We start from the raw sequence: 14,591 nt of genomic DNA on the forward strand, positions 1-14,591 counted from the left end.
AGTTTTATACTCTGTTTGCATCCCACCCCATAAGTTGACCATCAATCCTATTATCGTTTCTTTTGATAATATCACTCCTATGGCCAACCCCTAGGCCGCATTGATACGAGTGCATCGAACTATTAATTAAGAACTTGATGAATTACACCTTTGGTGCCTTCCTCGTTGGGCACCTAACTCCTCAGGTTCTCTGAGAAGAAACGCCATCCTATTCCTCTTCCTCAGTGATGGAGAACTGTTGCTCCATGAACATGAATTGTGCAAGCTTCATAAGAACATGTACAAGGTTATAAACCGGTTGTAAATATATTTGAATAAGATAAGAGAGGAGATATAAAAGTAGTGGGCTATAGATTTATAAATAGTTATAGCACGGACTTCAAGACACAATATATCTATAATAGACGGAACATGGTAGTATATGTTTTGTAGATAACTATTGTATAAGCTGGCTATTAGATTGGCTATAGATGAATTAGAGTCTATAGTTAGCTATACTATTAAACTTGCTCTAAATATGTTCGTTGGGTCTCGGTACACCTCCTCGTATTTTAGAAAGATCATCCTGCTTAGATTTGTTTTGCTCGTCATCCAGTACGCAAGCATGTGATCCCAGATAGATATCTAGCGAAGCATGTGCCATCATACATAGACTCACCATTTTGATATGTGCTTCTAACGCATTGCGCTTGCCACAAGTGCCAAATAGAGACCAATATATCCTTTAGATCCGTGGTTATACGTGAAAGATGGTTTTGGCTTTTGGTTTGCAGAATTCCATCCTCATCATTTCGTTTCTATTTATGCTTATAAGTTAATATTTAAATTTTTAACCTTAAATTTAGAGTTGATTCTAAATTTTGGAGTTTTTTCACCGAAGTTTATTTTTCAGTCTTGTCTTTTAAATCGCTAAGGATGTATATAAAATTTTTATTAACAAATTAGACTGCTAACAATCACCCCCTTTATCTTATGTACTCACAACTGATGTAATATGTTCAAAATTTAAAATCTAAAAATAAGCCGTGTTATAATTATGAAGTTGTATATTGGAATTGCTTATCGTCTTTTTTAGGCTTGGTTCGAGTTTTTGCGCTTTGGTGCTTGAAATAAATTATTTTAAATGTAACAGTCCACTCATAAGACAAATAAATTAAACTTCTTCAAATTCAAATAATTAACCCAAGCACCTCTCTTCTTTTGTCTTGGTGCGCTTTTGGATTTTCCGTGCATTCATAACTCCATTTGCATGCATAATATAAATTTTGAAAATGGTGTGCTATCTCAGATCAAAATAAAATTCTAGGAAAATTCACATGAATACTAGATTAAACAAATAGCTCACAGTAAAAATCTACTGATTAGCACTTAAATTGATGTCCCATTTAATTCGATCGAACTTTTTGAAAGCTGGAATAAAACATTAAAACTACAACGTTAACCAAATTCTTCTAAATTTTGACGTAATCAAACCATAACTCCTCTGACTGCGTAACCTTGCCCCAACCACTTTTCATGAACCCCTTTGCTCACAATATTTTTCCAATTTTGTTACTCCATAGAATTTGGGGAATTCCAAATGTCAAAGTAGCTAACCATTTTCAATTGGGCAATCAAAAATTGCACCTCAACTCTTGCTAGAGATATATATGCTACTCGAGTTTGAAGTATGATTTATTACTCCTATTCTAATCATGTGATTTTAGTGGACTGCTATAAGAACATGACCAATTTATCATGACATAACAAGTGGTATCAGAGCATTGGAGTTGTTTCGTCAAAATATTAGGCAAGATTGCGTCTGCATGCACAAGGGTGATCCTACTATCAAGATCAAATTTTCATTGTTTTTTGCTATGAGCACACGGTCATGGTACCAACAATTTTTTTCTCCTATCATTTTTTTATATGCATTTTTTCTCCAACGTGGCATCCATCATTAGACATAGAGAATTGAGAAGTTCAAGGCCAAGAAGTATGAGCATACGGCAGGTTCAGTCGAGAGTTTTCTTATTCAAGCTGATGTTCGCAAGGTCAAAAAAAACAATTTATTAAGAGGAGATTTTGATTATTTCTATTTATCACTTTGATCAATTTATTTTGGGTGAATTGACATCCACCCAAACAAACATACCAATAGATCTGCATGCTTTGTTTCGTAGATCTGCTAGGTTTCACCAATATATACTAGCATCTTCGGGATATAATGGGGACTTTGGACTTTATGCCATCTTCCTCGATGGCGAGTTCCCAAATGTCATCCTTTCAAATAACTTCACTATTTTGTCACTGGACCCAACGGAATTGTGTATTCTATGCCATTTGCTACCATTTTGATGCCGCATCAGCTGTGCGCGCGACATCCCGATGACGAAATCTCCATCTTACCCCTAGCGCGTGTCGAGAAAAAGCGAGCAACGGTGGCTCCCAGTTTTTCCCATATTTATAATATAAGTTAAATATCATGTACTTATAAGACAAATTAAATATTTTTAGGCATATGAGATTTTTTTAGTTTAATGTTGCACGATATCCTCATAGGCATCGGACAACATCAACGCCGATTAAAAAAACCTAATTCTTTCCCTTTCCTTGTCTGATTCAAAAAAATATTATCTTTTATTTTTTTTTTTATCTCTTATTTTCATTCGACTACCCGATAAAAAAACCGATCATTATCTTTTCTTTTTTTATTCAAATTCATGTTTTTTATCCAAAAGATCATGTTTTTCTCTAAAAAAACCTCCAGTATGATCCACATTAAAAAAATCCAATCTGATCTTTTTTTTATTACTATAAATCGGATCTGCTCGATTAATTTTTTACCGAGCGATTGGTTGATCAAATTGTCCGATCAAATTTGTCAGCACGTGTACTTATAGACCTGTCCGATCAATTTGATCTTTTCTCGTTTTGATGAAATTGTCCGATTGATTTGTGCTTGCTAGAAAAAAACATTAGCCTCTATTCTATGATTGTTTGTTGAAAAAATATCTGCATCTATTCTGTGATGATCTGAAATTATTATATTTATATATTTGCTATGTCAATTTTTCATGGTTTGGGCTAGCCTATTGTTTGTTTTGGCCGTTCAATTTGGAGTGAGCTACCAGAGGTAGCAATGTCATTTGATTGGTTGGTGCCAAGTCACCTAGGTGAGGTGCTCTGATTTGGCATCAAAATAGTAGTAGAATGGCATATAATCCACGATTGTATAATGCTAGTGGCAAATTAGCGAAGTAATTTAGGAGGATGGCATTTGGGAACTCGCCATCGAGGAAGATGGCATAAAGTCCAAAGTCCCGATATAATGACATGATGAGTTTAAAGTATAATCCATTGCTCCTATTTTGATCATGTGATTTTAGTGGGACTGCTATAAGAATATGACCAATTTATCATAAGGTTTATCAGAAGATTTAAGTACTTTGCTTTTGTTCGCATCTCTGTTGGTTTCCATCAATTTATACCAACAAATTTAGGATTTTATTCACATTATGAGTTTGAAGTATGGCTCATTATTCCTGTTCAAAACAAGATAGATTCACACTGTCCTCACTCCTCAAGATTGGTTCGTGTTTAGTATACATCAAAAAGATTATATGTCACATTGTGATTTTACTACATGAAGTTTTTGGTGATTGATGATTTTTATACTGCAAGGGAATTCTTCTCAATATGAACATTGTTAGAGATATGATATGAATTATAATTTGCAATGTATTTAGATTACGTTAGTTTCCTAATATGACTCCTAGTCTTTTTTCTTTAAGTCTAATAGAGTTTACTAATAAAACTTAGTCTTTTTCTATTATGATTCTCATATTTCTCCTTTATATATCTCTTTTAAGCTACACACAAAAGGTGTGATGACCTATTGTATCTCTTGCGATGTAATCATCTCCTCGCGATGGTTATTACCGGTTGACGCCCATGGTTTTTTTCTACAGGATTTTCATATTAAATCTGTCTTCAGTGTCTATTTTCATACCAACTCTATATGCTAAAATAGATGTGGATATTTCCTCCAAATTCATAATTTTGTAGTACGTGATATAGTCAAATAGATGGTATTTTAATTAAAATATATAGATTAGTTTGAAGGTGCATTTTGCATCATTTTGTTATTGTGTCTTATTTCCTTTCATTCTTTACGTTCATGTACATTCTTGTGCTAAGAGCCCAGTTTTAGCCCACATGCATGTGAATTCTGATTCTTCTTAGCCTAAAGGGCCCATCCCGTCCAAAAATTACCGAAGGCAGTGAAAAGGAAAATGAAGAAATAATTATGGGCATTCGCCAATAGGTCGATGGACCAGTGGACCACCACTGGACCTACCAGATGCTGGCAGAAGCAGAACCGCCAGCATTAGAAGTAACGTTGGCACGCACAAAATACTGTCAAGTACTCCTATGGGTAAAATCAAAGCTTGCATAACGCTATATGCTTAGCCATATTTGGGGGACACACCAATTGAAATTAATGGATCATATTTAGTTATTTCAACCATGGGCTGATTTTAAAACTTGTACATACGGGATTACCTGGGTTTATTGCTGAAAACCCAAAACTGAAAAAAGATGTATATTCGAGCGGGATGGCAAGGGGTGTAAATGTTGTAAGTCATCCGCTTGGATTACCCAATAACATGCCTAAAACCATTCCCAGCAACTCACCAAATTTAATCATCCATATTATTATTCAAAGTTTCAAACGACCATCAAAATTAGTTTCTCTTCATATGAGTTATCACTCTAACATAACATTTATATTACATTCTTCATGTATATTTATTAACATTTTGCAATCATCTCCTCTTATATTGTTCATGTTCTTTTCTCCTAAGATTGGATGTTAAAGATACAGAGAGATACAAAAGAAACTCCAAATATATAGTTTTTCTTTCTAATATGGATGATATAGATGTGTTATTTTTTAGGTATGTGCTAAAGCAACTTTTTGTCCACATACTCTATTTTTGGGATAAAAGATAGGATAATAATAGCCCCTAAAGTATTTGTTGGAAATACTCTGAGCCAACCCGGCCTGATAAATTTGAGTCGGACTTAGATCAGGTCAATGAACTGGGCTGCCCATGAATAATATTTATATGCAACTTTAGATACCCCATGCAACGTAGTGTCATCATACTCTATTTTCGTGATGAAGAACGAGATAAAATATTTGCATACTCTATTCTATATAAAGGATGAAATGAAGTATCGTCTACTCTATCTTCTGAACGAAGGATGGGATAAGTATCCGACGAGAATACATTAAGCCAGCCTAGCCTCGTAAATTTGAGTTGGCCTTAGGTCAGGTCAATGGACAGAGCTGCACATGAATAATACTTATATACAACTTTAGATACCCCATGCAACGTAGGATCATGGTGCTAGTCATAACAAAACCCCGTTACAATGCATGCTAGTATAATGTAAAAATAATAATGACCAAACACATGAATTCAAACATTTCTTCAGTCTGCAAATTAAACGACAAATAGAAAATAACTGGCCTCACTCTTTACTCCTTCAAGCATCACAAAAACCAGGGAATAAATTCCGAAATATATTATTAACCATATTACCCGTTCCATAGTGTAAGATATTTGATTTTTTTGGTTACAACGTTTGACTATTCTTCTTATTCAAAAATTTAGTATAAATATAAAAATGACAAATCGTGCTTAAAGTTCTTTTGATAATAAAGTAAGTCACCAGCAAAATAAATAATATTTCCATAATTTTTGAATAAGAAATGGTCAAACATTGTAATCAAAAGAGTTAAACATGTTACGTTATAAAACAGAAGGAGTATTAAACAAAGGGAAGCTAAGACGCAGTTGCCTGTACCTCAGAGCACACGGTGCGTACACATGCTATGCTTGGCAGGACCGGAAGCACCGCCGGCTCCATGGACAAAAATGATGCCGACACCTCTCATGTGCCTAGGAATTTGCAAAGCCAGGAAGGAAAACTGATGAAATAAAAATGCCTTTTACTAATCCAAATCACAGCAGCATGAATCGATGCGATCTCAAGCGCTTGCCCGTCTGATCTCACACCTATAAAAAAAACAGTCGCCATTAATTACATAAGGTAGCAGACACTAGAAATACGTACATCGATATCTTACGGCCCATCTGCCATGTTAACTTGGTTAAATACTGCAGGCCCTGCAAAGCTTCACGGTCTTCTACACAGACAGAAAGGTAGTTTAAATAAAATGGCGTGCTGATTGTAAGCGGAGTCAACGCAGGACATGTAAGAATGACAATCTGGCAAGTGAAAAATACTGGCGATCCGGCATACTCCTCCGAATTCCAGAAGACGGCATGAAGAAATGCTTGATCGTGAACAAAATGCAGAGATATATGCAGTTTTTGTCAGAGATTGTGGAAACACATGAAAAGAATGGTTAAATTGGAGGGCTCGCTCACCAGCTGCTTGATGTAACTTCAGCGATATAATCTGTTTGAACAATCAAGCCCCAGCAGTAGTTAATTTCATACTTCCTCATCATAACCACCCTGGAGCAAAAAAAAACGTACATGAGAATTATATTTATTTAGATAAAAGACATAATTTAAATACAGATAAAAAATAGATTAATTCAAACATGGATTGTCCTTGAGGATGCAGTAAGCACATAGACTTCTCAACAAACAAAGAGGAAACATCAGATTTAGCACACACAAAAAGTGCTGTTTTGACATTTTCATGATCATTTAAAACAAAATTCCAGCTGACTTTCTCCCAAGATAACATTTGAGCTTATAGAAGTACGGATATGTGATGAACTTATACTGAGATGTACTGTTTTAAATTTGCAGATTGTTTATGCCGCAAGTTCTTGGGCTTTGTTCCCAACTTCCCATGGGTATCCATGAAAAATATATATATGTGAATGGACAGCTGCACATAGGGCTTAGTCAGAAGTCAGAAGCTTGGAGGCCTCAATTTACTGGTTGGAATTTCGGTTTGCAATACCTCGTAATCCACAGCTGACTTACCCTTTTTGACTTGTAGATCATTTTGTCTATGGAAGAGCGCCTCACCATATCACTTGCATCAGTAGGGTTTCTAGACTGGAGAGTGTCGGTCTACACAGAAAAAAAATATATTAGATCAATCAAATTCCTAAGAGGAACAAGCAACATCAATTGGAGCTCATAAACCTGACAATAATGAGGGGCTGAGTTCAACTAGAACAAATCATTGGTAAACTATGAGTGCATTAGTATTTGTACATTCTCTCACAAAGGCATCAAGGCATCGATTGGAGACAACCTGTAATTGCATATCATTTTTGTGTGCTTCTAGCCTACCACTATCTGGAAGATATCATATATAAGAAACCAGAAAGCAAAATTATAGATGCTTTATAGAACTCATAATTATTTCTTCTAGTGGATCTAGCAATTAGTAGCTCAATGCAGATTGCACCGCAATGGCCAAAGGGATCCTAAGAAGCCTCTTGTCATCATAAGCCATGATAATATATGGTATACCCATAACAATATAACATTAACCTTCAACTTGCTTGAGAATAACCTTAGATTGTCAGAAGACACCGTGGGATGGCTCGCAGATTTGGTGCCAAGGTAGAACCCTAGAACCAGTTAGTCAACTTGATTACCGTTCTGGCTTTAATTGAAGTCATTTTCATCGATATTTTTTTACACCACTTATTCAGCAGCCAGACGATTCCCTCCAGTGTCTTACATCTTCCAAGAATCAAAGTCACTGGCAAGCTAGATCTTCTAAATTTGTTTAGACGTGCTCGCACAACCAAGTCTCCCTTCACCTCAGTCTATAAAGTGCACACCATTTGAGACACAGCACACCCACGCAGTGTGCTCATTCTCCAACACCACCAAAAGCCATGGGGCAGACTAGGGTTCACCTCCTAGCCTCCCTGGGGGCTTTCTACCTCATCCTAGCTATTTCCATGGTCACTGCCGACCTCACCAATGACCTCGACATACTGTGGGGGAACTCAAAGGTGTTCTACGACAGCAGTGGCAAACGGACTATCTCGCTGTCTCTTGACCGCTGGACAACCTCCGCGTTCCAATCAAAGAGCACATACCTCTACGGTAGGATCGACGTGGACATCAAACTCGTTGCTGGAAACTCAGCTGGAACCGTGACTACTCTTTATGTAAGTGAGAAGGGAATGAATAAATTTCTACTCCTAGATTAGCAGTGGTGTCACTTGCAGATCCTTTAAACTAACCATTCACTTGTGTTGAAATCTGGGAACAGATGATAACAGAAGGGCTGTGGCAGTTTCATGATGAGATTGACCTCGAGTTCTTGGGGAACATCACTGGCGAGCCCTACACCCTGCACACCAACCTGTATGCCAGAGGGAAAGGTGGCAGAGAGAAGCAATACAAGCTCTGGTTTGATCCCACCGCAGACTTCCACACCTACACCATCATCTGGAACCAAAGAAGTATCCTGTAAGCTCTGCCGTATTATCCATTTTACTTAATGCGAAAAACTAATGCCAATCTCAGTTTCACAATGCTTTAATAATCAATGGTACATGGCAAACCAATTTTAGAAAGAACAAAGAACTCAGTATCAGGAAAATTATCTTATGAAACTCACTTATTTGAGAAACACAAACACTAACAATAAGAATGCTGTTGAGTTGCAGAATCCTCGTCGACGACAAGCTGATACGGCAGATCAAGAACAATTTAATGTACGGTGTCCCCTACCCAAACTATCAGCCAATGAGGGTGTATGGCAGCATCTGGAATGCCGATGACTGGGCAACAATGGGAGGGCGGGTCAAGACCGACTGGTCTCAGGCGCCATTCACGGCATACTTCCAGAACTACAGGGCTATCGCTTGCCCCCCACAACAGAGCTCCCCACTCTGCGCCCAGAGCTTCGGAAATTGGTTCAACCAGGAGCTAGATGAGACACGGAAACAGCAGCTGCAGGAGGTGGATACCAACTACAAGATATATGATTACTGCACTGACACCAAGAGGTTCAAAGATAGTCTCCCCAAAGAGTGTACGTTAAATTAGAAATAATCGACTAGCAGATAGCCAGATAGAAAGGGTGGGAGGTGTATTGGATGATTCAGTTCATTCTTTCAGAGTATGAACAGTATAACAAATGTATTGTCCACTCATTTAAAAAAATGAAATCTTCCATTTTACTAGAAGTTCTAAGGGAAGCACCCTACTTTAAAAGGAAATAAAATGTTGGCCCTACAATTGTACATATAGCAAGTGAGATATGTCAACAACTTTGTGCAGTGAGCTAAATATGTAGAAACTTTCTAGTCAGGCTAGTGTTAAATATGTGTAGCCTAAGTGATGCATTTGCAAATAGTTCCAATTAAATGCGTCAATCCATAGATGTCCCCCTATCAAAAAAGAAAATAAATAGATGTCCATATACAATAAAAACATTTATGTCATTTGAAAACAAGCTATGAAGGATGTTGCATGAACAACATGGTATAAAATCATGTGTTTGTATCACTAAATATTATGCTTGTTTACTTACATACCTCACAGGTAAACTGGTAAGATCAACCTGGAAACATGGCATTTTTCAGTTACACCCCTTGTTTGCAGTGCTTCAAAGTATCACCACCAAATATATTGAGTCGGTCTGCAAAACACATCATTCCTCATTATTAGCAGAAGTAGGGTACTTTACATAACTTGGTATCCAGAAAAAATGTTTAAACCTTGCCCCTGTTCTCTCCTAATATGGCTTGTTATCAACACTGCAAAAAAATGATACTGTCTAACCATGAAGGTTACCATTTTCTCGATGTAGAGAATGAACGTAGCAGTAAAGGTTTCAAGTTTAAAGAGCAGGTATTTATAAGTAAAAAATTCACAATATTCATATCATTTCTGGAAGCAAAAATGAGTGCCACAATTAGATCCTGCTGAGCTATAGAGCTCCATCTCTAATTCCAGAAATAAAGGTGTGGCTAAAAATCCTGCTGAGCTATACGGCTGGTTGAGGATGAGTACCCGAAGCGTCCTAAGAAAAGGTAAGCTCTGCACCACTAAATATATCCCGAGTTATTGGATAATTTTATCTGTTGTCCTGCCAACTCTCTATACCACAATGTATATAGGTAGTAACCCTGGGCAATATGGTACTGCCAATGTCCTCTAAAAGAATATTTAAAAAACAAATAATTTTTGCATCCCCTAGTCCCCTACAGCTTTTTCTAATTTTGTCCACCTGCACAGGAACACCAACTGTGCCTTCAGCTGGCTCTGCATGTGTCTGAACGTTGTGGTAAATTACCTCTTCATAGTATCAACTGGCTCTGCATACAATTGTGGCTTCAGCTGAATCACAGCATCTCTGGACTCACTGAGTATGAAGTATGCTTCGGTAACAGAAGAATGGCCAAATGAGCAGATATCCTCCCACCAAATCTTTTACACTGGAGTCCATTGCAGCAGTGCCCAATTACCATAACTATTTACAGAGGAGAATGCTACCATCACCATTTTGTCCATCGACGATACCTGGTGGCAAACCTACTTATGATAAATAGATTAGCTAACATTTCACATTAGTGTGAGTAAAATAATTCCATCAATCCATCCCCAATGCCTTATTTACTGCTCAATAATTGGGCAATTGCAAATTTACCACTGGTTTGAATCGCTATTGCAAAATTGCCACTAAAAATTGCAAAAATGCCACTAGAACTTTTATTTGAATGTCATCCTTGTAAAATAGAAAAAAACAGTGGCAAACTTGAGCGTAGAGTTTCAGACCCACGTACTACTTATCTTGTTATTTCCATGTTTATTTTATATATTGCCACAAGTGTGGTGCTACATAAAATAAAGCATATAATTACATATTTGCAAATTCTTTGTAGTCTCAAACACAAGGTGGGTCTTGGCCTCTTGGGCCACATGTTAGTAAGATAATGAATGCATAACAAGGCTACTGTAAACTAAAATTTTTGTCATCTGAATTTCTTTGCATGCTCACAGAGTATGGACAGCCAACTGCATTGACCACTAAATCACATATCAAGTGAATAAACATTTGAGAAATTGAACATGACACCTAAAAGGTGTTAATCTGAACTAGAAAATACTGAGTCTCAATTTATGGGGAATAATTAACTTTTTACCACTCTTGCATTTGGTCCTAATAGATTTATCACTGGACCCACATGTCATAAACACATGAGGACCCACGTGTCATAGACAGCGAGTGACAAATCTGTTATCGTCCAATTCATGGTGGTTGTGCTATGATGCACTGTGTTTATTTTTCCCTTCACTAAAAGCTGCAGTAGAAATATAAATCTAATATGGTTGTAGTTTTGTTTATGAATCAAATGAAGACCAAACAAAACGTTTTATACAACTGTCATGACTCAAAAAATTCATACTTACATAATATAATAACATTATCACTTGCGACTTCGATTAAAACAAAAGGCAGTGTACCAAACACCAAAATGTCCAAAAGCAGTTGCACCAAACTCATGATACATCACAATGCCAAACAGAACCTGAGTCGAAGCAATCTCTATGTGACTCTCTAGAACATAAAATAAGAAAAGCACAGGCACCATTTATTAGGGACAAAGAACTAGTACTCTGTTGTTGCATATCTCAAAAACTACAGCTCACGATGACTGCACATCCATGCCAGTGTCACGCCCATCTACACAAACAAAGTTAAATAACTAGAAAAGACTTCCATTGTTACAAAGTCAACTAATACCTGTGTATCCAATAATACTATAGGAATTTTTACACAGTGGCATTCAAGTTTGTTATGTACAAACTAGCTTATATCCAGCAGTGCACTGACACAATGAACTTACAAATATGTCTGAAGTGTGGAATGCCCAGTGGGACTTCAGTGTAAATGACTAGATAGCATTGTGTTTACAGGTCATTTGCCTGTCTGACTTGCACATAATCTGATCTGTTTACCAAAGCTGAACATCACTTATTAAATATCTGTTTACATCTGAAGAAATTAATTCTTTATGAAAGTCATAGATCCACCAATCTAATCGACCACAAAATTATGTAGTTTGATCCCCTCATCACGAACATCCATGAAGAGGAAAATGGCTATTTAATGAAAACTAAACAGATCAATGCAGGACTGCAACAAAACTAGTAATCCTCCCGATGTCCTATAACTAGGTAATATTTTTTTCAAAAAAAAAAACGAAATAAATGTTTCATAATTGAGTTAAACTAGTACATTCACCTACAAGAACTGCACTTTGTGGTGACTAAAATCCTCTAGATCATAACCGAGCACGTATTTCATAGTGAGTTCAACTAGTAATTTCACCTAGGAGAACTGCACCGTACTGTGACTAAAACCCTCTAAACCATAAGGCTTCAACTTGCTTAAGGCCAGGTGAGTTCGTCAGAAGCCTGGCTCGCAAATTGGCCCGACGATAGAACCAGTTAGTCAACCTCAGACTTGATCATTCCTGCTCAAGCTTTGGTTCAACCCAATCCTATCAATTCTTTGTACCCACTTCTTCATGCCAGCCAATTAGGTCCAGTTCATACACCTTCCAAGAATCTAAGGCAATAAATACTACGTCAGACCTACCTAGATCTTGTTTAGACTTGGACACACTGGTTTCCACTTCACCTGAGTCTATATATAGTCTAAAACATTTCAACACAGCACACTCACAGTATGACCATTCACCTAGCATTAGTAGAATCCATGGGGCAGGCTAGGCCTCAGCTCCTAGCTTCCATGGCAGCTTTGTATTTCATCCTAGCCACCTCCCCAGTAATCAGTGACATGACAGACAGCCTTGACATGCTGTGGGGAAATACACAGGTGCTCTACGACAGCACTGGCCACCAAATTGTATCACTGTCCCTCGACCACTGGACCACTTCTGCGTTCCGTTCGAAGACAAAGTATCTCTTTGCGAGGATTGACATGGACATCAAGCTCGTTGCCAAGGACTCAGCTGGCACTGTCACCACATTATATGTAAGTAGTAATAAGCAAGAACTGAACTGACTGCCATATATGTATTTGTGATCTTTAGATTAACCATTCCTTTTGTGCCACAACTTGAGAATAGATGATAACAGAGGGGCTGTGGGACATCCATGATGAGATTGATCTTGAGTTCTTGGGAAACACTACTGGTGAACCCTACACCTTGCACACTAACATCTACGCCAGAGGGACAGGTGGCAGAGAAAAGCAGTACCAGCTTTGGTTTGATCCTACAGAAGACTTCCATACATATACCATCATCTGGAACCCACAGATGATCTTGTAAGTTACATGTCTTGTTAAAGTCATTCGTTCCCATATACGCAGCACTAAATCTCATTTGGGTAGTGCTCTGTTCTATATGTAAGCACCTGTGGAAAAGATTTGCTGAATCTAGGAAGGCACTTTCTTTATTATATTTGAGAGTCAAGCCTAAATTAATTTGTTTGCTGTGCCATTGCAGAATACTTGTTGATGGCAGACCAATTCGGCAGATGAAGAACCAGCTAAGGAATGATATTCCCTTCCCACTATATCAACCAATGAGGCTGTACGCCAGCATCTGGAATGCTGATGACTGGGCGACACAGGGTGGGAGTATCAAAACCGACTGGTCCCAAGCACCATTTACCGCATTCTTCCGGAACTACCAAGCCAACGCCTGCGTCCCACACAAAACTGCTTGGATTTGCAGTCAAGGGTCTAGTGACAACAGTTGGTTTACCCAGGATTTGGATGAGGAAGGGAAGCAGAAACTGAAAGATGTGGATGATAAGTACAAGATCTATGACTACTGCACTGATTCAAGGAGGTATCCTAATGGGTATCCCCCAGAATGTGGGTCCCAGTAGTAGTGTCATTTAGCTGATAGAAAGAGTAACTGTGTTTCTTTTTTTCCTTTTCTTTGCAAGCCAGAACATTAAAAATATTGCTTTCATTGCATTTATTTGAGAAAAAAAAAAGTAGAATCAGAACCTCAAACCAATATGTTGGTGACAGATATAAAAGATATTACATAGGAAGAAAAGATGATAGAGATTAACAAATTTAGCATCTACCGGTGCTAATGAAAAGTCAGATAATCCATTTGTGCAGAAATTACTTAAATGGAAAAAATATAAGTCAGCAAGCCTATTTAATAGTAGTAAATATATGCTTAGCATGTCTTCTGTACTAAGATATGAAGAATGACACTAAAATGGAAGAAATCTAAGTCAATTGTGTTGTGCTCATATCAGCAAAAAAATTACAATCATTCAGTTGTAAGTTTGCACTTAAGAGAAAAAAAAAAGGAGTTCAGCATACCGTCTTTTCACCAGTAAGATGCAGCACTGGAAACAGCTTTTCATCCAAGATTTCTCTTTCCTATGCAGAATAACACCAGGGGAAGGATGCATACAGGCCTTGAAAGCACGTAATCCCAGGCACTGCAATACAAAATATAGGCAATACATTTATACATCTGAGGCCAACCACTCCACCATCCAGTTTAAACCAAAAGATACTTGCTCAGGAATATAGTGTCTTCATTACTCCCTCATTTTATTTCCAGTTCAACATTAGAA

At 37.5% G+C, this 14,591-nt stretch overlaps 2 protein-coding genes and 2 long non-coding RNA genes across 4 annotated transcripts; 2 read left to right on the forward strand and 2 right to left on the reverse strand.

Moving 5' to 3' along the window:
* Window positions 1-5,724: 5,724 nt before the first annotated feature.
* Window positions 5,725-9,610, reverse strand: LOC107304768. The gene is made up of 5 exons (XR_001550803.2): window positions 9,545-9,610; window positions 8,243-8,450; window positions 7,017-7,106; window positions 6,444-6,533; window positions 5,725-6,349 (listed from the first exon to the last, which is right to left on the reverse strand). It is a non-coding gene; the product is annotated as an uncharacterized LOC107304768 (long non-coding RNA).
* On the forward strand, window positions 7,889-9,082 carry LOC102700918 (xyloglucan endotransglucosylase/hydrolase protein 24-like). Its single transcript, XM_006659168.1, has 3 exons — window positions 7,889-8,167; window positions 8,272-8,471; window positions 8,672-9,082. The coding sequence occupies exons 1-3, from the start codon at window positions 7,889-7,891 to the stop codon at window positions 9,051-9,053; spliced, it is 861 nt and encodes a 286-aa protein (XP_006659231.1). The 3' UTR covers window positions 9,054-9,082.
* LOC121055167 lies at window positions 9,599-14,430 on the reverse strand. Its single transcript, XR_005812355.1, has 3 exons — window positions 14,332-14,430; window positions 10,306-10,544; window positions 9,599-9,648 (listed from the first exon to the last, which is right to left on the reverse strand). It is a non-coding gene; the product is annotated as an uncharacterized LOC121055167 (long non-coding RNA).
* On the forward strand, window positions 12,736-13,877 carry LOC102701194 (xyloglucan endotransglucosylase/hydrolase protein 22-like). Its single transcript, XM_006659169.1, has 3 exons — window positions 12,736-13,014; window positions 13,109-13,308; window positions 13,490-13,877. The coding sequence occupies exons 1-3, from the start codon at window positions 12,736-12,738 to the stop codon at window positions 13,875-13,877; spliced, it is 867 nt and encodes a 288-aa protein (XP_006659232.1).
* Window positions 14,431-14,591: the final 161 nt, after the last annotated feature.

This window comes from Oryza brachyantha, chromosome 8, assembly GCF_000231095.2.
Source record: "Oryza brachyantha chromosome 8, ObraRS2, whole genome shotgun sequence".
NCBI lineage: Eukaryota > Viridiplantae > Streptophyta > Magnoliopsida > Poales > Poaceae > Oryza > Oryza brachyantha.

Coding starts and splice junctions, on each gene's coding strand:
- LOC102700918 (XM_006659168.1), top strand. CDS start 7,889: ATGGGGCAGACTAGGGTTCACCTCCTAGCCTCCCTGGGGGCTTTCTAC. Junction 8,168..8,271: donor GAACCGTGACTACTCTTTAT/GTAAGTGAGAAG, acceptor ATCTGGGAACAG/ATGATAACAGAAGGGCTGTG. Junction 8,472..8,671: donor TGGAACCAAAGAAGTATCCT/GTAAGCTCTGCC, acceptor GTTGAGTTGCAG/AATCCTCGTCGACGACAAGC.
- LOC102701194 (XM_006659169.1), top strand. CDS start 12,736: ATGGGGCAGGCTAGGCCTCAGCTCCTAGCTTCCATGGCAGCTTTGTAT. Junction 13,015..13,108: donor GCACTGTCACCACATTATAT/GTAAGTAGTAAT, acceptor ACTTGAGAATAG/ATGATAACAGAGGGGCTGTG. Junction 13,309..13,489: donor TGGAACCCACAGATGATCTT/GTAAGTTACATG, acceptor GTGCCATTGCAG/AATACTTGTTGATGGCAGAC.